Source organism: Myxine glutinosa, chromosome 3 (genome assembly GCF_964187855.1).
Source record: "Myxine glutinosa chromosome 3, kmMyxGlut1.1, whole genome shotgun sequence".
NCBI lineage: Eukaryota > Metazoa > Chordata > Myxini > Myxiniformes > Myxinidae > Myxine > Myxine glutinosa.
Genome location: NC_136263.1, coordinates 158,279,002 through 158,305,724, shown reverse-complemented (window position 1 = coordinate 158,305,724; position 26,723 = coordinate 158,279,002). Strand labels below are relative to the sequence as shown.

General features: G+C 42.7%; 1 protein-coding gene across 2 annotated transcripts in view; it reads right to left on the bottom strand.

Moving 5' to 3' along the window:
• Positions 1 to 26,723, bottom strand: part of LOC137423099 (venom phosphodiesterase CdcPDE) — a 134,212-nt gene that overhangs the window by 91,237 nt on the left and 16,252 nt on the right. For both annotated transcript variants that reach the window (XM_068109908.2, XM_068109909.2), the window contains exons 2-3: positions 15,475 to 15,559; positions 12,082 to 12,210 (exon numbers count right to left, since the gene is read on the bottom strand). In XM_068109908.2, coding sequence (XP_067966009.1) covers positions 12,082 to 12,210; positions 15,475 to 15,559 — 214 coding nt within the window. The remainder of the gene's footprint in view (positions 1 to 12,081; positions 12,211 to 15,474; positions 15,560 to 26,723) is intronic.

Here is a 26,723-nt window from a genome sequence, read left to right as displayed (position 1 = left end):
AGTGTTACTACATCTTTAATGGTTACAATGATTTGCAACTTCTTGTGAGGTCGGCCACAGGAGGTACAGTGCATTCAGAAAGTATTCAGACCCCTTCACTTTTTTCACATTTTGTTATGTTGCAGCCTTATGCTGAAATCGTTTAAATTCATTTTTCCCCTTATCAATCTACACTCAATATCCCATAATGACAAAGAGAAAACAGGATTTTAGAAAGTTTTGAAAATTTATTACAAAGAAAAAACTGAAATATCACATTGACAAAAGTATTCAGACCCTTTGCTGTGACACTTTAAATTTAGCTCAGGTGCCTCCCATTTCTCTTGATCATCGATGAGATGTTTCTACACCTTAATTGGAGTCCACCTGTGGTAAATTCAATTGATTGGACATGATTTGGAAATGCACACACCTGTCTATATAAGGTCGCACAGCTGACAATGCATATCAGAGCAAAAACCAAGCCATGAGGTCGAAGGAACTGCCTGCAGAGCTCAGAGACAGGATTGTGTCGAGGAACAGATCTGGGGAAGCCTACAAAAAAATTCTGCTGCATTGAAGTTTCCCAAGAGCACAGTGGCCTCCATAATTCTTAAATGGAAGAAGTTTGGAACAACCAGGACTCTTCCTTGAGCTGGTCGCCCGGCCAAACTGAGCAATCGGGGGAGAAGGGCCTTGGTAAGAGAAGTGACCAAGAACCCGATGGTCACTCTGGCTGAGCTCCAGAGATCCTGTGTGGAGATGGGAGAAACTTCCAGAAGGACAACCATCACTGCAACACTCCACCGATCTGAGCTTTATGGCAGAGTGGCAAGATGGAAGCCTCTCCTCAGTGAAAGACGCATGAAAGCCAACAGAATCTTGTTTCTCACAGTCTGAGAGTCCTTTAGGTGCTTTTTTGCAAACTCCAAGCGAGCTTTCATGTGTCTTTCACTTAAAAATAAAATTTCCTTTCTCTTCTGACCATTAACTCAGGTACCTTTTTTTTTTTTTTTTTTTTTTTTTTGTATACAAGATCGAGGCTCGTGAAAGAGCGAACATTAATCACACAGAAAGACAAACAGACACATAAAACAAATAACATCGGGAGCGGTAGACAAGATGGGGAGAGAGGGGGAAGGACACAAACACAACATTTGAGAGCAGGGACCGAGAGACATGGAGACATCGAGAGATCTGTGGGAGGGAGAGGGCTTTGGGGGGGAGGCATGTGAAGGGGGGGGGGGGGGGGGGAGAGGTATAAACATATGGACACTGCCAGGATTTCCAGGAAAGAAGTTGGAATTTCAAAACAAGGTGGATCTGTGGTGAATTAGTGGGGGTAGAAAAGATCAAGGTTTTGGATGGGGGAAGATAAGAGATGGTGGTGAACAGCTGTTTTAAAGACCTGGAGGGAGGAGAGGGATTGAAGGGTGTGTGGGAGTTTGTTCCAGAGGCGGGAGAAAAGAGGAATGAAAGAGTGAAGGTGAGCAGAGAGCCGAGATTTCGGCAGTTTAACCATCAGAGGGTTGCTGGCAGATCTTGTGCGACCTGTAGGAATATTTGGGGGACAGAGCACAGAGAGAGCTGGGGGAGCAAGGCCGGAGAGGAGTCGGTAGAAGACAGAAAGACCACCTACCTGCCTGCGGTGAGTGAGTGAAAGGCCCTCAGAGATAGCTTCATCGCGGGAGATTCCAATGATTTTGAAAGCTTTGGATTAAGCGTTAGGAAGCTGATATTTGGACATGCCAATGACAAGGTGATTTGGCTGCAAAGGCTATTTTTGATGTATTAATCAATTAATCAATTAATCGATTAATTATTTAATTATTTAATTTATTTAATTATTCGAGTAAATATTTATTTAATTGTTTTATTTTAATTATTATTTAATTATTTTATTTAATTAATATGATTAATTATTTAATTATTCGATTAATTACTAAAAAAAAAAATCTTTCCCAGTTACAGATTCTGATGAAATGGTGGTGGTTTATGTGTTCTGTGACCGAATTGATTAATAATTTAATTTTTTTATGATTATTATTTATTTATTTTCATTATTAATCATTTATTTATTTTCTTTCTCATTTGGCCAATATCTCAGGCACCTTTTGAGCTGGGAAGCTAATATTTGGACATGACAGTGACCAAGTGATGTGGCTATCAAGGATATTTTTGATTTATTGATTAATCATTTAATCGATTCATTATTTATTGATTAATCGATGAATTACTTATTGATTAATCAATTAATTATTTAATTTTTTATTAATGACTTATTTGATTAAATTTCTAAAAGATACATCTTCGGATGAAGCACTAGTGGTTTAGTTATGCGATTAGCCAATTGATTATGAAAATATTTTGTGATAATCTTTTATTGATTTTAATTATACAATTAATCAATCAATTAGTGTACACCTCTCCCTCCCAATGCAGCCTCAATGAGCTGCACTGCGGTATTGCCGGGCGCCGGAGGCGCCCCGGCAATGCCGCGCTGTAGGATATTTAATTATTTGGCATGTGGGCGGTGTACTTTGAATGTATGTCTACTTGTTTTCATTCTAGTTGCAAAAGTAACTGAGCTGTAGTTACTACGTTAAAATTATTCGGTTTGGGGATGTCGGTAGCACCGATTTATTCCAAAAGCCTGTCTTATGTGTTGCGCTTCCAATCTCACCATCAACTCTAAGCCAGACAGGGAAAGGTTGGTGAATAACATCTCCTTGAATGTCATAACTCCGGTTGTGGGTCCGGTCTCTGAGCTTTGCATGTGCGATTTTCGCCTCTCCCAACTTCCTCAACGATGTCTTCTCAGTTGTTTGTGTTGCGTTTTTGCAATTTATTTTGTTGTCACCATGTTTGTGGTGTGCTCTGAGTTCGGTTTTGTTTTAAAATTTGTGCCAATTTGTAAGTATTTGTCGAACTTTTTGTACCAGATTATTTGAGGCCTACCTTTTCCTAGTTTGAGTCCACGCTCCCTTTTTATTGTCTTTTCTCTCCACCACCTTCAGCCCTCTTGTTTTCTCCTCAATCCCCTTACCTCTCCTTCAATTCCTCCCAATTATACCCTGTTTAGTGTCTTAAAAAATGAATAACAATAATACTAATAATTTTAATTAGTTGCCTTCTAACCTTACACCTGCCGGACCACCCTACTTCCTGCTCTCTGCAATTTTTGCCGTTTCCCACTCGGCATTCCCACTGTGCTCGTAAATGTTTTCATCAAACTTTATAACTTTATTTTCTTCAACCTGTTGCTTTTCCACTATTCTGCCTAAACCTTCCAAAAAATAAAAATAAAAATAATAATTGAAAAAGGGTGTTTTCTCCCACCGTCGGAACTCCGACTTTTGTTTTGTTTGTCCAAGCAACCCCGAACGTAAAACCCGAACCGCGACCACCGTCGGAATCTACTTATATACACCTTAGATTAGATGGTATTCACGGTGCCTTTTACACAATGTTCAAACTTCCTCTTTCTCCCATGTTGAATTCTCTATTCTACTACAATTCACTCTTCTTACTCCTCTTCAAAAGTGTGCTTTGAGATTTTGAGTTGAGATTTTAAAACAAGGAAGTATGGGGTGAAAAGACCGGGAAAAACAGAGACCGACCCGCGGCGCTTTACTTTCAAATAAATCCTTCGATCATCACAATACGTACAGCTCTTCCTTTCGAAATTCTCCACACTCGCCTTTATTCCACCACTCCTCCAACGTTTTCAAACGTATCTCTGACTTGGAATTCCCATGAAACCCAGTTTGTAATATGTGTTCGTTTTTTATTAATCGTTCCTTTTGTCCAGATTATTTGCCCTGGTGTCGCCCCCACACACTCACTCTCACTCACTCACTCACTCACTCACTCACTCACTCACTCTCTCTCTCTCTCTCTCTCTCTCTGCCGCCACCTATCGGCTGTCGGTGCGCTGGGTGCGCTGTCATGGCGTCTGCTCGCTTCGTGTCGTGAGTGCTCTGTCTTGGCTGTTTGTTCCACCCCCACCCCACCCTCCCCCCCCCCATTTCGCTCCTTCGTGTGCTTGTTTCTATTTGTAAAGCTTCCCTGTGTTTCCCCTTCTATGTTGAGACGAGAGAGAGAGCCATAGAGCACACTTATCGTGCAGGTTAAGGTAATCGCCGTTTTTGGGCGGTTCCCTGTTGTTTTTTCCCCCGACTTATTTTCTTCACTTCAAACCTTTTTTCTCGCTTATATTTCCTTAGTTTGTTTTTTTAACGCTCCCTTTCCCTAAGCTGGGAAAGTCGGAGTGCATTACTAACTTCTTCTTCCCGAGCTGGGAGAACGAGGTCGAGCCTCGTGTGTCCAAACATGGCGGCTGCTCACTCGCAGCGATATGCAGCGTTTGAGCAATTATCACGTGAGCATGGCATTGCGTGTTCTCCACCCGAGGATATTACAGTCGAAGCTATTGTTCTCGCGATCGGGAACATGATCGGGTTTGACAAGGTACGTGCCGCATCGCGTATGAACAAACGGGTTATCGTGTTCGTGTCCGATGTAGAGCACATTGCTCTCATCGTACAACAAGGTTTGTCCCTCGACTCCGGACACTTTGTTATGGTTTATCCCTTGGATACTCCTGCTCAGAAAGTGGTTATTTCAAATGCACCACCATTTCTCGATACCGATACAATCCTTGCAGCGCTGCAGCGATATGGGCAATGTGTGTCCCCATTAATAATGCTCCCGCTGGGCTGTAAGGATGAACGTGTCAGTCACGTGATGAGTTTCCGTAGGCAGGTCTTTATGGTTCTCAAAAAGGAATATCCCTCCTTGAATGTTGCTTTAAAATTCACGACAAATGGCCGCGATTATCAAGTATACATCACCACCGACACCCTAAAGTGCTTTGGTTGTGGTGCAGTGGGACATATGAAACGGTTTTGCTGCAATCAGAAGGAACAGCCTAACATGGTCGAAACGGGAAACAATGACTCGCAGATTAATGTTAATGTTTCCTGCTCGACAAATGTGCAGGATAAACCAGGTAAACAAGTGGACACGCCCCCTCCCGTTGAACCAATGGACAGCGCAAATGAGGGGTTTGTCACCGTTTCCAAAGTAAAAAAACGTAAATCGGCTATAAGAAGTGCGTCACCTTCTGGGAAAAGGCAAATCAGTGAAAACTCCATCACTGGATTTCAATGTGAAAACAGGTTTGCCTTATTGGAGGAAAAGGACACCTCCACTAGTACAAACATCATCAAGGAAAAAGTGGATTCTAACTTTCCAATCCCAGTGAGTGTCGCTGATCCTTCAGACAGTGTCATCTCACACGAGGACGTTCATTGTGCAGCTTCCTCCTGTCAATCGCAAGAGGAGGAAAAGCACTTAAAATCTCCCCCTAAAAAAGGAATAAATGAGGAAAATAAGGGCACAGAGAGAATAAAAGAGGATAATTTAAATCCGCTGGAGGAGAGTGACATCCATGAATCGAGCATGGTGGTCATGTCACAAACATGCTTGGAGCCCCCCACCTCGCATCCCGAAGAAGCTTCAAATGTGACTCCGGCGCAAAACGTTCCTGAAGAAGTTTACTTTATTGAAACTGAGCAATCATGTGATGTGCGCCAGGAAGCTGAAACACCAATTGATTCCCTATATGAGGAATCTGATGGTGAGGGTCAAGAGGAGTCCTCTCAGATTCTAAAGGCTGTAAACGGCCCTTCGGATGACGAGCTTCAGGACTTTTTGAGAGATTCCTATCGGAAAAGGAACATTGAACTGAAAGATCACTTCCCTGATCTGCAGGTGTTGATTTTTAAATTGAAGGAAATTGTGCATAACCCTGACACTCCAAATTTCACTGATGCTCAGAAGCACCGGCTAAGAAAAATGATCCAGAAAGCTCGGCAGGAGCTTCGTAAATGAGGTCCCTATGGGTTTTTTGATCTATTTAGTTCTTTATCTTCTTTCTTTTTCCGAAAGAATGAGTGTTAGTTTTGGCAGTCTAAACATTAACGGTGGTGTTAGTTTAGAACGCAAAGTTCAGGTAAAAGATCTGACCCGGCGTTTGCACCTGGATGTCTTGTTACTGCAAGAAACGCATGGAGATCTGAATGGCCAAGCCCAATGGAGAAGGCTAATGAAGGGCCAGTGGTTCTTCAGTGATATCAATTGTCTCACTGCTGGAATTGCTTTCTTTGTCTCCTCCTCATTAACACTCACACAAGTTCAATATAATGAAATAATTCCCGGACATCTGGATTGTCTTCAATTCACTGCCAATAATCAAATCTTTGTTTTTGTAAACATATATGCCCCCTGTAAGAATGCTGAAAGGCAAAACTTCTTTCTAAAGCTAGAGGATCTTCTGAGTACAATTGACTTAAATTGCTCTTTTATAATGAGTGGCGACTTCAACTGCACTCTTGACCCTGCGTTAGATAGAAACAGTGCGGAGCCACATCCTAGATCTGCCAAACCTTTGGAGAAAATCATCAAGACGACGGGATTAATAGATGTCTGGCGTATTCAGCACCCTATGCAACGGCAGTTTACTTGGTCTAGATGTACGTCTCAGATGCACACACTAGCCAGGTTAGACAGAATTTATGTCAACACTGTAATGCTTGACAAGATATTGAAATCTGATATCGTGCCTTCTCTTTTTTCTGATCACCTGGCTGTAACCTTGTCCTTTAAGCTTGCTCTGCAGCAACATGGCAGCCCATATTGGAAGTTCAATGTCATGTTGCTGGAAAATGCTGCTTTTTGTGAAGCTTTCAAAGTGTTTTGGATTAGCCTCAAAGAAAGAAAGAATAATTTTGATAACCCGATATTGTGGTGGGACTACGCAAAGGCACAGATCGCTGTCTTTTGCCAACAGTTTAATTACTTCTCTTCTTTCAGTGTAAAAAGGGAGAGGTTCACACTAGAAAAGGAAATAATGAAGTTGCAAACTGATGTGGCAAATAGCCCCAATATAACAAATAATCATTTGCTTAGGGAAAAGAAGACTCTACTAAACAGCCTAGTTGAATACCAAGCAAAAGGTGCAATGGTCCGTCTACGGATGGATCAGCTATATAATTTAGATGCACCGACAAAATTTTTCTTCCATTTTGCTAAAAAGACTACCAATCAAAGACAAATTGAAACCTTAAAGCTCTCAACTGGTAACACTGTGACGTCACAAGATAATATAAAGAGGGAGGTCTATAACTTCTTTTCAGACCTGTTTATGGCAAATGATGTTGACGATGGCTCAATAAGTTACTTCACATCTGACTTACCCATGCTAAGTGCTGCTCAAAGGGATCAGCTTGGCTCCTTACTTTCCTTGGAAGAGCTTACACTTTCCCTTGCTTCTTTACCTACAGGTAAATCTCCTGGGTTGGACGGCCTCCCAATAGAGTTTTATAAATCCTTTTGGCCCTTATTAGGCCCAGAACTATTGGAGGTCTTTAATAGTTCATTACGTTGTGGTGACTTGCCGATGAGCTGCCGTAGAGCAGTCATTAGTCTATTACCCAAGAAAGGAGACCCTCAGCTCATTGATAATTGGCGTCCAATTTCTCTTCTAACTTCAGATTATAAAATATTTTCTAAAGTTCTAGCTCGACGCATCGCCCCACTCCTAGAGTCGTTGATTCAAAGTGATCAGTCTTTCTGTATCCCTAACCGACAGATACACGATAACATTTTTTTATTAAGAGATCTTTGGGATGTGTGTAAAATAAAAAATGACAATCTTGGTTTGATTGTGCTTGACCAAGAGAAGGCTTTTGACCGTGTAAGTCATGTATATCTTTTCAAGGTGCTAGAGTGTTTTGGACTTGGTCCTGTTTTTCTTTCCATGGTAAAACTGCTCTATAATGGCATTTCCTCAATACTCAGAGTAAACTCTGAGCTAACTTCACCTGTAAAGGTTGGAAGGGGTATCCGTCAGGGATGTCCTTTATCTGGTATTCTGTACTCTTTAACCATTGAGCCTCTTTTAATCAAAGTCCGCAGCATCTTAACCGGATGCAAAAATTTGCTCACAAGGCCTGTGAAAGTCTCTGCATATGCTGACAATATTTGCGCCATCGTACATAATAGTGATGAGATAAAGAAACTGGTGGATTGCTTGGACTATTATGGTTCAGCTTCTTCAGCTTTGGTAAACTGGAACAAGTGCCAGGCGATGTGGATGGGCCCATGCCAGCACCCTATGCCTGTCCTCCCGAAACACCTCACCTGGTCCCTCAACGGAATGAAGTACCTTGGTGTTTACATCGGTGATGAAGCAACACAAGCGAAAAATTGGGAGGGTCTCGCTGACTCTCTCGAACAAAAGCTGCGGAAATGGAAAGGTTTGCTGGCTTTGCTTTCATACCGGGGACGAGTCCTGGTCATAAACAACCTAGCAGCATCTATACTGTGGCACAGAATCAAAGCCATTCCACCTCCTGAACGCTTTCTGCTGAATATACAGAAGACAATAATAAACTTCTTCTGGAGTGGAAAACATTGGCTTCGTCCAGAGATCTTGAATCTTCCCTTAGAGGAAGGCGGGCATGGTCTTGTGGACATCGTATGCAGGGCTATGGCATTTGGCATCGCCTCAATCTGGCGGCTTCTCTATGGTCCATCAGACCTAGCCTGGAGGTCCACTGCTCTCCTCCTCCTCCGTCAAGCCGGCATGCTAGACTATTCATTTGGTCTATTCCTAATGAACATGAAATGTATTGATCTGTCCTTGCTTCCACCATTTTACAATATAATTTTGAATGCTTGGCGTGTTTTCATGGTCGACCGTGATTATGTTTCCTACACCCAAGAGATGTTTTTCAGAGAGCCTCTTTTCTACAACTCTCTCTTCAAAAGAATAAGAACGGAACGCTCTTTTATTGATTATTTTGTTCAGAATGGTGTCCATCACGTTGCTGATCTAATGATTGAGACAAGGACATGGTTAAGTGCTGCAGCACTTGCAAATAAAGTTGGCATGCGGTCAAACCGCATAATATCTGCTGTGCTATGCGAAATACTTAGCGTATACCGCAAAGTTAAGGTGCACTGGGAGCAATCTCCTCGCACTGGTGATGGCCCAATTGTTTGTGAGCCAAGCCTCTGTTTCCCAAATTTAGAAGTCACCCCCACTGTAATGAATTCTGGTACAATAATAAAATATTTACCAAAAATACGTTTTGGATCTGCAGGTCTGGAAAATCGTGCAATATACCAGGCCTGCGTCAAAGCAATCCGGCCCTCCTTAGGAACTTGGCAGTCAAGGAAGTGGCACAATTGCTTGCCTACAGAATACCCCTTCCAACCTAACTGGAAAGCCTATTATCACATACTTATTCCAAAGAAAACTGCCGACCTGTCGTGGAGGTTGGCACATTGGGTATTACCCACCAATAAGCTCTTGCATGTTTTTTCTTCTGAAATATCTGACCATTGTCCCTTCTGTGGTGCTCTTGAGACCGTGTCACATGCTTATGTTGAATGTGCACGCTTGATTCCTTTATTTGGTTTGCTGCATGAAATGTGCATGAAGCTTTCTTTAAACTTTACTTTGAATTCTTTCATTTTTTGCTTTGCCTCAAACACACACCAAATAGAAGTGGCCCTAGCGAACTTTCTCGTTGCCATGGCAAAGAAAGCAATATATCGCACGAGGAAAATGCAAATTGAAAATCCTATAAGATGTACAGATAACCTCCCGGCCTGTTTTAAAGGACTTGTTTTTGCCCGGATTAAAACAGAATTTTGTTTCTATACATATATGGATAAAGTATTGATCTTCAAAAGTATATGGGCATTGAATAATGCGCTTTGCTCTGTGCAAAATGGTGCGCTGATCACAGATTGATCACTCCTCGAGCATGATATGATTTCTTTGTGAGGAGCAAAACACTTTATTATTTTTTTTCCTGTTCCCTTTCTTGATGGACTAATGGTCTTCATGTAAATGTTCCCTTTAAAATGGTTTTGCTTGTTTTTTAACCTCTGATTTGTGAAATGCTTTGTGAAATGGTTGTATTTATACGTTTTACAAAATATACTTTTTGATATTTTTGTAATAAAAGGATGTAAAAGTCAAAGTCTCTCTATCTCTCTCTCTCTCTCTCTCTCTCTCTGGTGTTGGTGAAGCCCTGGTGTTGGGCTAGCGGCTAGGGTGCTGGCTTAGGATCCTAGGTTCGAATCCCGGTCGATTGCTGAATTAACGCCAGGGGGGTTGACTCAGCCTGTCATCCTTCCGAGGTCGGCTAATTGAGTACCAGTTCACTGGTAATTCCCTGTTTGTCGTTAAAGGCGTCAAAAAAGGGTTGGCGTCAGGAAGGGCATCCGGCCGTAAAACATTGCTTCAAAAAGGGGACCAAAAAACAAGAACAACCACGGTTCCCGAAAAAGGCCAACCCCCGCTTTGCGGGGAAAAATGGCCTCTAAAGGTGTTTTTTTTTTTTTTGTTCCTTTTGTCCATCTTTTGTGTCAAACCTTTCCCTGTCTGTTCCCTCTTCTTGTACTCACCCGTTTCCTCCCAACCCTATCTCTTACCAGCATCCCACTCCATGTCCCCTCCTTCTACTCTCTCCTACCCCCATTTCATCACTACCTTCCTCCTACCCTTCCCATTCAAAACTCACCCCTCACCCCTCCCTTTTAAAACTACCCCCCCCCCCCCACTCCTCCCCTTCAAATTTCCCTTTTCACCCCTCCTCCTCAAAGTTGCCTATTAACTCATCTACAAAGCTGCCTCCTCTCCCCTTCCTTTCTCTTTCAACTCTTTCCTCCACCTCCTTCAATCTTCTACTTCCCTCTGCCTACCCCCTCTCGCCACTCATATTACTCCTCACTGTGCCTCACCCCATCACCACCTAGCCTTTTGTCCTCCTTCTCCTCATCCTGACACCCCGTCTCTTACCACACCCCTCCCTCAACCCCCCCTGCCCCCACTCCCCACAGGCATTAAAATCAATTCATCTAGACCTCCACCTGGTTGTCAATTAATTCAATTACAAACTCGAACGGCACTCAGTAGAAAGCATACCTCCACCTGGTTGGCCATATCACTCAATGGTGAAGAATCAGTTAAACAATTCTACTAGCTGGATCCAGATCTTCACCAAAATTGAATCGATTCTTCCTTGTCAGACACACAACCTGTCCACCAAGTTTCGTCCAAAACCATCAATAGCCTTTTGAGATATCCTGCTATGTATCGTTTTTGGCCCTATCTCCCAATGGTGAAGAGTTGCTTAAAAAAAAAAAAATCTCATATCCGAATCCAAATTCAGATCTTCACCAAAACCGAATCGAATCGTCTTTGTCAGACACCCAACCAGTCCACCAAGTTTCGTCCAAATCTGTCCTCAACTTCTTGAGATATCCTGCTATGTATCGTTTTTGGCCCAAACTAGCTCCCAATGGTGAAGAATCACTTAAAAATTAAATAATTTTCATATCCGAATCCATATTCAGATATTCACCAAATTCGAATCGAATCGTCTTTGTCAGACACCCAACCAGTCCACCAAGTTTCATCCAAATCTGTCCTCAACCTCTTGAGATATCCTGCTATGTATCGTTTTTGGCCCAGACTAGCTCCCAATGGTGAATAATCACTTAAATAATTAAATAATTCGAAAATCCGAATCAATATTCACATCTTTCGAATCCGGATCTTCACCAAAATCTAATCATTTCGTCCTTGTCACATAAGCTACATCTCTGCCAAATTTTGACCGAATCGTCCACAACTTTTTGAGATATTTTGTTCACAAACAAACAGACAAACGGACAGACAAATAGATGGACAGACAGGGGTGAAAACATAACCTTCATCCACCTTTGGTGGCGGAGGTGATTATTTTATAATAAAAGAATGAGAAGTGAAGAATTGGTTAATGATGAAATAAAGCAAAAAAAAAAAAAACGTTTCATTTCAGTTTCCTTTTCAAATATTCAACATGGCTGAATTACCAACCTTGTTCATAAATTCTCATTTAACCCAATACCACTCAACTTTTGCATTTAATCCTATTGAGTCATACCGCATCATCATACAGAAAAATTGCATCACAAGCTCTAATCAGAATGTGAAAACCACTTTGTGAAGAACACGCTTCACTGTGAAAGAGTACTTACTTGGAAGCACGCAGATATCTTGGTAGTCTGAACAACAAGTTTCGGACTTCACACATTGAGAATCACATTCGCAGGCTCCATCGGCTTTCGTGGATTGTTTGAGGCACCGATTGTGACAGGAATGCACCACTGAACACACAATTTGATGCTTGAGAAACACGAAAGAGCACATTTTCTCATCTTTACAAACGAATACTATGTTCCTTTGTGAAATTATGGAAATGAAATTCAACTTCATGTGAGTCTCAACAAAACAATCTTCCTAACACTTTTACTTCAAGGGACATTCTCAAGATTTAGATGAAGCAAAAAATTGTTTTACCTTAAGGTTTATGTGTATGTTATTGTGTGGCTCATTATGTTGTTGTCATATTTCTGGGTGATTAATTTTATAATTCTTCTCATTGGAATGGTTATTGCAGGGATCAAACTACATTTTTCAAAATCTTCATGTCAACCTCCACACGTCCCTTTTGTTGATTATTCTCTTTCCACTGTGCATGCCCCACTACCCTTGCCCGCATAGTGCACTCCCATTACTTCCCACACCTCGACCACTACTACCTGCCCCCAACATCACCGGACAAATACCAATGCCTGTACCCCCACCATCCCTGCCGACAACCTAACACTGCACACTCAAGACCACTGCCCACATGCCCAATACCACAGCCCAAACCAAAACCACCCATGTCATTCCAGCAACGACCCCTATATGCACTCCAAACACTGATGCATGCAACCCGCCATGCCTGCCCGCGCCACTGCTACTGCTGTCAAATCCGCACGTATGCCAGCACCCCAACCTCTATTACTCACACCTGACACCGATGGCCCCACGGCCGACACTGATGGCCCCACACCCGACACCAATGCCCATATCCCAAACTGCGAACCCCACACCCCCAACACCGATTCCCACACATCCAACACCGATGCCCGCACACTTAACACCAATGATCACTTACCCAACACCAATGCCTGCATTCCCATCAGACTTGCTCACCTCATTACACCACTGAATGCAAAACCTGCAGCCTCCCCCCACCATTGCCTGCATTTCCCAGCACCCTTTGTCACACGCTCACTCATGCCTACACCATTTGCACAAACCCCTCCTCTCCTTCCCCCTCTCGTGTATATATATATATCTTTTTTTTTTCTTTTTTTTTTTTTTAAATTTTAAAGCAAAACTATGGCCCTTAGGTGGAATTTTGTTTTGAAAGCCATTAATTAGATGTATTGGCCGATGTATATTCCAAATTTCATCCAGTTTCAATGTATAGCCTTTGAGATATGAGCGCCAACACATTTTGGGCAGACGGACTGACGGACGGACAGACACCAATGTCAACTTGAGGGTTTTCTTAATAAAACGCAAGAATGCGGAAACGGATGTTGCTGACATTTGGAACATATTTCCCAGACGTACAAATGATTTAGTTCTGAAATTTGCAGCCGATTTCGTCCAGTAGAAGCCGAGAAACGAATTTTCAGTCCCCATGTTAAAGTTTCATACAGAGAAACGATCCCTTATATAAAGGAAGGGGTTCTTTGCGCCTCCCTTGATTTATAACAATGGTGCAAACATCTGACGCTCTTCATTGTGGACCAGTCAGCCTCCTCCTCATCATTAGCAAAGTAATGGAATTAATAGTCACAATACGTCTCAAGTTAATCTTTTCTCTAACTCTCTGATCTCTGACTGTCAGTTAGGCTTACACCCAAGTCATTCCACCATGGACATGCTGCTTGTGTCAGCAATGGAGGCATGTCCTCAATCTCAAACAAGAGGTCAGAGCTCTTTAACTCAACATCTCCCATGTCTTTCATTTTGTTTGTCGTGCTTCCTTAACTATCAAATTGTTAAGCTAATGGTATCCAGAGTTCCATCCTCAAATGTCTAAAATATTTCCTGTGTACTCAAAAGCAGAAGGTTGATTTCGATGGAGTAATCTCCCAAGCTGTACTTCTCTCGGTTGGACTCACTCAAGGTAGTGTTTATAGACCAATCTTTTATATTGTTTGTGCATGTCCCATTACACACACTGACGCAGTGTGCGTAATTGCAATAACAACAAGAAAAAGAGCAATCAGAAATTGCAAACCCTCGCCAGGATGTATTTTCAGTAGTTTTTAAGGCTTTTGTGTGAAAACAAATATGGCGGCCGAACCACGTGACCGATGGCGTCATCATTATCTTTTTTCTAAACTAATTTATTCCTAGATTATGCTCAAGAAATTTCATCGTGATCGGATGAAGTTTTGTACTTGTCGAATTATGACGTCATAATGGAGGTACCGATGACGTCATCATTAACATATTTTATTCCCCATGGAGAGTTCTTTACAATGAGCCATGTCTCAATTTTTCCTATTCCGCGCTTTCGGAGTTATAGAGGTGCAATTTTTTCGGGTTTTCCAAGATGGCGGCCGAACCACGTGACCTATGACGTCATAATTATCATTAAAAATTTATACAGGTGGAGTTGCACCTATGGTGAAAATTTCCTGTCAATCGGACCAACGGTTGCAGAGAAAATCATATTTATTCTGTGTGGACAAACAGACAAAAAAAGGACTCAAATGCAATACCCTCTCCTCTGGCGAGGGTAACAAGGGAAGACAACAACCCACTTGTACTGAGGTCACTATGGCAGCCAGGACTAATGTCCCAAGTCTTGTGGATATTTCTGATGTGACCAAGGAATCACACACCACACCACCAATTAGGGTTGTGATTGGGTTTATATTAAAGTAATATGGCCGCGATGGTTGATCCCTGGTTGATTAATATGATCCCTGGTGTTGGGCTAGCGGCTAGGGTGCCGGCTTAGGATCCAAGGATCCTGGGTTCGAATCCCGGTCGATCGCTGAGTTAACGACCAGGGGGGTTGACTCAGCCTGTCATACCTTCCGAGGTCGGCTAATTGAGTACCAGTTCACTGGTAATTCCCTGTTTGTCGTTAAAGGCGGCAAAAAGGGTTGGCGTCAGGAAGGGCATCCGGCCGTAAAACATTGCTTCAAATAGGGGACCGAAAAACAACAACAACCACGGTTCCCGAAAAAGGCCAACCCCCGCTTTGCGGGGAAAAATGGCCTCTAAAGGTGGTTTATTTATGGCCGCGATGGCAAGTTTTTTTAGGAGTGGCGGTTGGAAACCCTTATTTTCTTTCTTTGTTTTTGCACTTCCCCATTAGTTATAGATTGTGACCTGAATCTGCACTTGTTATCCTCTGAGTGATGTGATTAAGGAATGAAAAAAAAAAAATGGGTTGCACATTTCCTTTTTGACCATGACTAAGTAATATTTGGAGCAAACACTGACTTATAGCAAATCGAATGCAAACACTACTATAGATCCATTGCTTCGATAATACGGGCGATTCTTACACTTGCTCGGTTGGTTTTTCGCTTGGAGCCCCAGACCAATGGCAAGACCCAATATGATCACAAGTAATGCTGCGATCACCAAGGCCTGAAACAAAATGAAAAGGTCAAAGTATTACACATTATTGTAAAAGACTCCTTTGGCCAACAACGCTAAAAGATAAGATTTAAATGAAATTATATTTTATGCATATTTTACTATAGACCTATGAAAATCAATCATGTGGGAATGGGAGGGAATTACAAGAAGTCCCCTCTATACAGGCAGAAACAATAATAATAAATCTTTATTGTCCCATATTAAGGGAAATTATTCTTTGGTGACACCGTAAGTTAACCATCATAAAAAGATAAAAACATAAAACACAAAGGGAATAAGAAAACAAAATAAAAAGATATACAATGTAAAATAGATATAAAATATGGAAGATGGACTAAACAGCAAAATGGCTACGAATTTGAATGTGAATTTAGCATTTGAAAACATTGCATAACTGTCACCAGTTTTTCACTGGAAACAAGAAAGAGCAATCAGAGATTGCAGACCCTCGCCAGGATGTGTTTGTGTGGCGTATTTTGTGGGGTGTTTATTAGTTGCTGTATTTGTGTGGTTTATTGACAATGTAAATTTATGTTGAATCCAATATGGCTGCCGAACCACGGGACCAATGACGTCATCAATTTAATTCTTTCACAATTTTTGTGTGGATCATGCTCAATAAATTGCAAACTGATCGGATCAAGCGTTCTACTTCTAATTATGACGTCATAATAAAAGCACTGATGACATCATCATGAATATGTGTTGTTCCCCATGGGGAGTACTTGACAATGAGCCATGTTTCAAATTTTCTCCATGGAGCCGGGTTTGGAGGTATACAGTTTTTTTTCCAAGATGGCGCCAGTACCACGTGACCTATGACATCATAATTATCATTAACAAAATTATACGGGAGGAGGCGCTCCTATGGTGAACATCTCTTGGCAATCGGACAAATGTTTGCAGAACAAAGCATACTCACGTTCTGTGCGGACAAACAGACAAACAGACAAACAAACAAATGGACCCAAATGCAATGCCCTCTCCTCTGGCGATGGTAAATATGAGCTTCTTGTATCTTAGTCCATGGTACAATCTTCGGTGCTTGGATACTCATTGAAATAATGCTTACCTTTTCAGCTTATATACACATAATATAATTTATACACAAGACAACACATCTCATTATCAGTACAAAAGAATGATGATTTCGAAATTTTTTGTCATCTTCCTAAAGATAAGTGTAAAGAGTTGCACTAGGTGGTTTGCCATTGCCTTTGCAGCAGTAGTAAGGGCAAGACTTTGAAACTTGGCCAGGATGCTAATCATAACTCACTCACTTTTCAATGAAAGAGACGGAGTGACCAGCCACTGGCAGGTCTACAGGTTAACATCCACTCCGATGGATGGGACACTCACTGATTGCTGTATCCCTTCACTCTGAAGCATGAGAATGATACTTTTTGATCTGGAATTGAACCAAGATTAGGCATGATATGTCGTTTGTTCGTGCGTTTCATATGCTACTTGTTTCCCGTGCCTTTCGTGCTGCTCAAGCTTGGCTTGTTTTGGTTCAGTCCATTGTGTTGATCACTCTTGCTACTCTACAATGCAGATTTCACCATTTTTCAATGTTTACTTCATCAAAAGTAAGTCAAGATGTCTGAAAAAGTCTTATTTTGAGTATTATTATTCATATTTTCCCATAATATCGAATTTCTATTAAATATGTGCTTTTAAAAGTTTGCTGCATTATTAAGTGTTTCAGGTCATCTGGATCTCGAAGAGATGACCTTGTAAAATGTGTTGTAATGTCCACCCATCCATCTGTTAACTTTTTGATATTTTCTCTACTCCTCTCTTATATATGTTCTGAAACTTGAAACATGAATACAAGCCAGTAGCCCATACAATCACTCAGGCTTAGATTTTTCGATTTCCGATCATGGCGGATCCCAGGGTGTGGGGGTTTAACCCCAAAACTTCAGATATCCCTACTCTTCCCTTATTTACCAACCGATTGCTCTAAAACCCCATAGAGCCCCTATACTTGATGGTCCGCAGGATTGCCTGGTCTTGGATTTTTAGATTTCATATCAGGAGGCCTCCCAGGGGATCAGAAAGCCCCCCCCCCCTCCCATATAAAGATTGGTCTGAACTACAATCTCAAGAGATGACCGTCAGCCCACTCAGGACTATATTTTATTACATCTTACGGCTGAAATATTTTTTGGAGGAAGGCATTCCAAATTATATAATGGAGGTCAAGTTCATTGGACGATCCTTCTGGACGAACAGAGTAATACTGTGAGACTGTGGGAATGACAGGATGCTGCAAATAACTTTTACTGCCTACTCAGGTGAGAATAAGATAAAGTCGAGTTAACAGTGGCTGCTACAAGGCCGGGGTAAGATGGTAACAGAGAAGGATGGGTTGGGTACAAAACATTTTGAGGCAAACACAGAATTAAGACATTTAGCTTTATCTCGGGTGAAGTCTGAAAAGATGCTGTTTGCGGTTAGTGATGCATGGTTGGGGAACATACACCAGAGATGAACTTCACAAAGTGCCACCATTACCTTGAGGAAGGTTTGATAGGTTCAGCCATGAGATTTTCCAGATGATGTTTTCTTGTGCGAATAGCCATAATCTGTATATTTGAGGTTTATCTTTTACATGAGTGAGAGATATGGACTTTGGCAATAACATTGGCAGAGGAGCCATGAGGGGCAAAGTAAAAACAGGAGCGATTGAATGCAAAGTTAAACATTACCAGTGAGAGGAGATAGGATGTACCAATTGCAGAAATCTTGGTTGTGAAATTTACAGATCCAGTTAGACCCACAGAGTCGCAGAAGGCCTCGACTGCAATACCAAGACTAGTTGTTGCATAACTGTTAGGTAACCAACTGACATGACAGAGTTGGGATAAATGGTGATTTATTGATCCATGTTTGAGGAAATCGAGGTACGTAGAGAAAGTTGTCATCGTCCGATGGACGGTATGCCGCACTTACACACATTCAGTGGTTGCAGAGAAGTATGCAGAGTCATTCCAAAGGGCAACGAGGGGTTTGTGAGTAGCACCTCTGGAATTGCATAGAAGCAACAGCACTTCTGGAATTATGGAGAGAACTGTCAAAATTTAAGAGAGACTAGATAGGACAAGAGACAGAGAGGAATCGGAGACATCTTTTGATAGGAATGTTACTGTTAGGTATGCACTGTATGGATTTGAGGAAATAAATTGAATGGAAAGTTCAGTATGTTTCAGCAGAGACCTTGAGTATTGATGTACCACAATGTTAGGGAGGGGGGAGGAAGAGATAAGCAGTTAGTGGAGTGTGGGGTTGGGTGCATGGTGGGGGTTGTGGGGTATGTGGAGAGGCACAATGAGAGCAGAAAATGACAGGTTAATGCTCCAGGAATTCTCTGCAGACCATGTTTCTTTTGTGGATCCACAAATGTGTCAAACGGATACAGATATTGCAACCACGTTGAAAAGAAGGGCTGTTGAAAGCGTTAGGCAAAGTAGAGCGAGAAGATTGAGCCGGGACGCAGTGAGCAAGTTTACGATTTTCAAGCTTTAATAATGGCAAAGAATGCTTTGGCAGTGTGGTATTAATTAGTGATAACGATTCAATCCACACCTTCCTAAGCTGGGGGTTCAGATCCATAACATGGCCCAGAATCACCACACATGCTCACATGAAAATTGATGGCCCTTTTTCAACATCCAAAATCTCTCTTCCATTCATGCATATGGAATATGTGGAAGTCACTTCCCAAAACAAAAACATTGGTGCACATAAATAAATTAATGAACGAGTAAAAAATATATGAATGACTGCAGGTAATCGAAGGGTGGTTATTTTTTATACTATCACATTGGAGGGGGTACAAATTAGGTGGCATGTTAAGTTAACATGTCCATGTGCTTGCGTAGTTTCAAACTTTTTTTTGTAATTAGGGACCCATTTGAGTGAAATTGTGCTGCTCATAGGTATGTTGCGAGGGGCGGTATTATTGACATTGGTATTTTTTTTTGTTGTGAGATTTTGCCCGCCACAAAGCCAATAAGGCCACTGGAGGTGGGGGCTATGCAAAGGAAAGAAAAGTATAGATGATAGACAGAAAGGAGGAATCTATTGACATTTCTCTTGAATTGAGGTCGGTTCGGGTAGAGGGGAAAGCAAGATGCAGGTAAACTTTTCCAGAGTGATGCAGTACAGGGAAAAAAAACAAGAAGAATACCTCGTAGTCTTACATCCTGGGACAGACACAGTGTATGAATGGGAAAACACTGCAAAATGTGTAGAGCGACTGAAAATATGCATAGTTGGAACATGTACAATATCCTCAGAGCACATTCCATGATAATATACATAAATAGAAAACGCTCAAGGAAGCAACAGAGCGGCGGACTGAGAGAGGTTCCAGGGATGATGCCAACTCCTGTCACACCAGAATGGAGAGCACGTCGCAGGATTCTGTCAAGAAGAGATAGGTGACAGGCTGGGGCACCAGCCCAAATATGGCAATAATACTCCATAACAGGTCGTATAGTGGCCTTGTATAGATGGAAAATAGCAGCTTGAGAAAGGTATCGTCGAGCATGAAATAAGCAGCCAAGGCGCTGGTAGGCTCTTTTAGTGATACCAGAGATGTACGTTTCCCCGCTGATGTTTGAGCTGATATCCATTCCAAGCAGATGGATAACAGGAAGTTCCTGCAGAGGTGAAGAATTCATAGACGATTGGAAAACAAGGTGATCTTGAACTAGATATAAACAACAAGTGGGTCTTGTTTTGGTTGAAAGTAACAAGCCAGTATTTTCCCCAGTTTATCACACTCTCAAGATCCTGATTGAGAGTGGTACTGGCATGGTGACGGGTAGGACGAGACAAGGTACCTGGGTAGGTAGTATACAGTGTTGAGTCATCTGCGTAAATGCACAACTGAGAAAGAATCCAACCGGGAAGATCATTGATGTACAACAAGAACAATATTGGACCCAACACAGACCCCTGAGGAATACCATCATTAGTATTATGGACGGGGGGTGACTGTCCTTCATGTACCACAAAGATTTGGCGATTTAAAAAAAAAAATCAGAGATTATATCAAGCAATCTTCCAGAAATACTGTATGATATTAGTTTATGGATGAGGCCCTTGTGCCACACTTTGTCAAAAGCCTTTGAGATGTCGAGTGCAACAACCCTGGCTTCACCACGATGATCCAAAGCCCCATTCACATGTTCAGTGATTAGGGATAGAACATCACCAGAAGACCTTGACTGTCGAAAGCCATACTGGACATCAGCTAGGAGGTTGTGTGTTTCCAAATGAGTCATGAGTTGTTCTTTGATCAAAGATTCAAACACTTTGCTTATAACGGGCAGAAGGCTAATTGGCCAATATTATAGTTAGCAGGATCAGATTTCTCACCAGAACCTTGAAAGACAGGGAATACAGAAGCCTGCTTCCAGCTAAGTGGAAACACAGACTTTGACAGACACAAGCAATACAGTTTTGAGAGAACAGAAGACAGTTCAGAGGAACACATCTTCAAAACAATTACAAGGATTCTATCTGGTCCAGTAGATTTTGAGATATCAAGCCCTTGAATAATCTTGACATCCTTCCAAGGTGTGACGATGATAGTGGAAAGCCTGGTGTCAGGACGGGAAGGACAATTATGCAATGGATGTCCGTGGTCTTCAAGTGTAGAGTTTGCAGCAAAATACTGAACGTAGAGGTTAACTTTATCAATAGCAGAAGTAAGCACTTCAGGGCCATTGAAGAGGACAGGAATCGATGATCTATTACGGTTGAGAATGCTGTTAGCAATTCTCTAGAAATCTCTGGAATCCAGCCACTTCTTAGAGATAGACAGATCACAAACAGATTCTGCATATTGTCGCTTCGCATTCTCTAAAACCCGTTTACAGCGGTTGCTCGCAAGGCGAAACAAATGATGCCCTTCCCTCGAGCCAACATGATGATACTGTTGGGAAAAAGTGATTGCGATGGCGATAGCAGCAGACCAAGCCGGAGTGAACCATGGCTGAGAGTGTAGTTTAACTTGGTTGGTCCGAGAAGGGATAAAGAGGTCCATACCAACTCAGTAATACACTCAGTAACTTCCTTGGCAGCTTCAGATGGGTTGCGACAAAGAATTTGGTTCTAGTGAACATCGGCAAGAAAAGAACACAAGGCATCGCAATCAGCCTTGCTACTGTATATTGGAAAACAGTTCGATGAACAGGATGAACAGTTGATGGTGAAGAATAAGAAACCTGCACTTCAATGTTGACATTATCAGAGTTTCCTAGTGGGTGGAATTTTTTTTCAGTACAATCCCCAAGATTTGAACACAAAAAACAGACCAAGAAGATGTCTATTATCAGTAGCTCGATCAGGTATTCGAGTCAGAGCTGAGATGATCTGAGTAAGACCATGCGACAAGGCAAAGTTAAATGCACTGACACCTGGAACATCTGTGCTGTGAGAGTGGATTCATCACTCTTTGTGATGAACATTAAAGTTTCCAAAGACCATGATATCAGCAGTTGGGTGTCGAAACAGCGCCATATCAATACTATCAGTGATGGCATCGAAAATAGCACAATTGGGAGATGATGGACAACGATACAAAAAATATAGGTAGCCACTTGGAATACAAAAGTGCCAAGCGAAAGCACATAAGCTCTTGTGTCCTATCCTCAAGGGAGACCTCATGGCCAAGTGGTAAAGAAGCCTTTGCATAAATACACAAACCATGTGAGGGTGGGCAATCAAGCCTGTGGAAGATGTAGCCGGGCACTGCAAAGGATGCAGTTAACGCCTGTGTGGAGACGAGTTTCACAAAGGGCAAGCAAATCCGGAGAATTTAGTTTCAAGAAAGATTGGATGGCAGAGAAATTGCAACGAACCCCCCTGATATTACTTTAGCAGATACTTAACGGTGCAGACTTAAGTATCCTTGGTGGCGGGACTCGGAATGCAGGTTGAGAACGAGTTTCTTGAGATTGCTTTGTCATAGCAATAAATGTTCGTTTTCCATTAATCGTCCAACACTTTCTAAAATGCAAACTCACCCCTCCCCTCCTAAACACTCCCATCACCCCTCCCTTTCAAATCTCCCCCCCTAACCCTTCCTCTTCCAATCTCCCCCCCTCAACCCTCCCCTTCAAAACTACCCCCTTCTCTCCTCCCCTTCAAATCTCCCCACCTTCCATTTTTCTCCAATTCTCCCCTCTCACCCCTCCTCCTCAAAGCGTCCTCCTCCTCACTTCCTCTCCCTTACAACTCTTACCTCCATCTCCTCCAACCGTCTTCCTCGCCCTGCCCCCCTCAAACAACACCTCACCTCATCAGTACCTCATCCAATCACCATCAAACCTTTTGTCCTCATCCTTCCCTTTCTCCTTGCTCTTTTGAATTCTCTGACACACAATCAACATCTCTCCCTACCTCCTCCTCCTCTCCCTCATCAGACTCTACCCCTCCTGCCCTATATCCGATGCCCCCCCCCCCCTTCCTCTTCCTTACGTTGTGGACCTCAAACATCCGGTGCCTTCGGTCAAACCTGACTGATCTCTCCATACAGGTTGCTTCTGACAAACCAGACTTAATCTGCTTAACAGAAACTTTCTTCCTTCAAGATGTCTCTGATTCCTTAATATCTCTCCCTGGTTACTCGCTCCTCCGGTATGATAGACCCGAGCCTCGTCCTAGAGGTGGGGTTGCTATCTTTATCAAAAACTCCCTTCCTCACTCTCCCGACACTGCCCTCTCTCCACCTCACCCCCAGGAGTACCTCTGGCTACGGCTTCCCCTTCGCTCCCACCTTTTGTTCATATTTGTGTTGTACCATCCACCAAAAAGTGATGATTCCATCTACATCACGCTGTCTGATAACATGGACCAACTTCTATCTACTCATCACAACTCTCCCTTCCTCATATGTGGTGATTTCAACTGTCACCATGCCAGCTGGCTGGGTGTGGGTACCTCCCACACCAGCCATGGCACCTCAGTAAAGGACATCTGCAACCAACTGGGACTGACCCAATCTGTCAATTTCCCAACCCGGATCTCAGTCAACGGAGCATCTTCTCTTCTAGATTTGGTTATGACAAACTTCCCTGCAAATGTCTGCTGCTCTTCTTCTGCTCCAATCGGTTCATCTGACCAAATGCTTGTTAAAGTGGACATCTCTCTGGCCATACTCGGAGAGCCTCCTCAGCGTCAACGAGTCTGGCATTTCACTCAGGCCGACAAGCACGGTCTTCAAGCAGCCATCAATCATCTGGACTGGTCTCCCATCTCTACTGCCTCTGGGCCGGTGCTCCTGCCTCACATCCAGCTCGGCTTCCCGCTGTTGAAACCAAAGCTTTCAGAATCATTGGAATCTCCCGTGATGAAGCTAATTCTGAGGGCCTTTCATTCATTCACCGCAGGCAGGTTGGTGGACTTTCTGTCTTCTACCGACTCCTCTCTGGCCTTGCCCCCCAGCTCTGTCTGTGCTCTGTCCACCAAATATTCCTATGGGTCGCACAAGATCTGCCAGCAACCCTCTTTAGGTTAAACTGCCAAAATCAAGACTCTCTGCTCACTTCACTCTTTCATTCCTCTTTTCTCCCTCCTCTGGAACAAACTCCCTCACTCTCTTCAATCCCACTCCTCACTCCAGGTCTTTAAAACAGCTGTTCACCATCATCTCTTATCTTCCTCCATCCAAAACCTTGATCTTTTCTACCCCTGTTAATTCCCCCCCTGATCCACATTTTTGAAATACCGACTTCTTTCCTGGAAGTCCGAGCAGTGTCCATGTGTTTTTTTTACCTCTCCCACCTCCCCCCCCCCCCCCCCCACCTTCCCATGCGTCCTCCCCCCAAGCCCTCTGCCTCGCACAGATCTCCCGATATCCCTGTTCTCTACTGTTGTACTTGTGTGCTTCCCTCTCTCTCTCTCCATCTTGTCTCCCGTTCCCTTTATTACATGTTTTTTGTGTGTCCGTTTGTTTTTTTTGTGATTAATGTTTGCTCTTACACGAGCCTGGATCTAGTATATGAAAAAAAAATATTTATATTGTAATAGTAATAAATAGAGGAAAAAAAGAAGAGGAAAAAATGACAGGATCATTAGTTTACCAATGTACATATCATGCACAAGGCCACAATGAGAGACATCAAGAGTCCAAATGAATCCCTAGCCATAGCAAAGGCACCCTGATGGCCCCGGGAAAGCAACCGGAAGTATATGCAAGGGCCACCATCCATGCATGTCCATGGCAGTGCAGCTGCCCCGGCATTTTACACCCGCTAATGGATCTGCCTCTCAATGCATTACCATCGAGTTTGGGATCCTGCATTATCGGGCGGCCATGACCTGCAACCTGCAGCATGTTTTAACCTGTACCCTTCAGAACGATCGGGTTCAGGCTATCAAACACAGAGCTCAATGTACATGAATGCAACGATAAATTGACGATCCTGAAAAAGCAGATTTGACAGACAATATTTTGACTCCCGCATCAGTGCGACATCACCACAGACATGGTGACATGCCATCTCATTAGTTGGTGCTGGGCCGTGAGCAAAGAACATTCAGAGATGATATAAATTCAGGGGTGAGGGTATAAAAGGGTCTGTGCAATGCTGTTCGTGATCCTCACTCTGCCTGTACCATTGTCAATGGAGTCAATGGTCAATGGAGTCAATGGTCAATGGTCACCATTGTCAATGGTGTTTGCAGATTACATTGAGCTGTGTAGTGGGGATTATGATAATTTCTGTACAAATGAGAAAAGCACTGGAAGATAGATCAGCAGAAGATCATTAGACAAAAGACTCAACATTTGGAATGTCAGTTTGAGCCTTGGGAAGAGGATCTGGCTGAAAGTGTAAAGATTTTGGTGGAGGTCTGGAGAAATTGAGTAGCTTCAACTATCTGGATGCAGTGGCAGCAGAATATGGAAATTAAGCAACTGATTCGTTATGGTTGGCATAATTGGAGGAAGTGCAGTGGAGTGTTGTGTGATAGAAAAGTGTGGCTGAAACTCAAAGGAAGAACTTACAAGATAGTTGTGAGACCAGTATTGTTATATAGTGCAGAAACTTGGGTGACATCAAAGAGAACAGAAAGTGGATGCAAATGAGATGCGAATGCTGAGATCTGATGTGTGGAGTGACAAGAAAGGACAAGATTTGGAACCACTACATGAGGGGGTCGGTGAGGATTGTGGAAGCATTGAAGAAAGTAGCCAAGAAGAGATTAAATTGGCTTGGTCATCTGATGAGTAAAGAGAGAGTATATGTTGAGGCGAGTGATGGAGATGGGACTGCAAGGAAGAAGGAAATGAGGAAGGCCAAAAACCAGAAGGAAGGATGTGGTGGTGAGAGATTTAGAAGTAGTTTGATTGGGGAAAGAATGGGAAATTGACAGGAGATGGAGAAGGGTAATCCACCAGCATTGTGGCAACACCAAATAAAAATGGGAGAAGCCAAAAGATAAAGAGGAAGAAGAAGAATGATGCCTAGCTATGCAAATCACCCACTAAAATAATAGTCAATGTCCAACAAAATCACAACCTAATTGTGAGCAAACTCCTGGGTCTAGCAATCAGCCATGATCTTCCTTGGGCAAATCACATTTCAAAGATGGCCTCTAAAGCCAGCCGCCGACTGGGCATCCTTCATCGTACAAGGTCCTTCCTTGGCACTCCTGAATGTCTCTTCACCGACAAGACCTTCATCCGCAGCTTGATGGAGTACTGCTCTCTACTATGGGCTGGTTCCGCTACCTCAAAGCTTGCTCAGCTTGACTTTGCATTGGAATCTCCCATGTTGAAGCTGAGTCGATGAGCCTATCACTTCGCCATCGCACACAGGTTGGTGGTCTCTCTGTCTTCTATTATCTCCTTTCTGGTCTTTCCCCCTCTGCTCTTTCTTTGGGTTGTCCTCCCCCCATCTCCCAGGTTTCTTCAGGGCTCACAAGGTCCACCATCAATCCTCTTTTGAAAAAAAAACTACTGAAATACAGGATCACTGCTCGCCTCTCCACTCATTTGTTCCTCTTTTTTCCCCAGGTAGAATCAACTTCCACATTCTCTTCACTCTCATTATTCCCTCCAGGTCTTCAAGACAGTTGTTCACCACCATCTCCGATCGTCCCCAATCCAAAACCATTATATTTTTTGCCC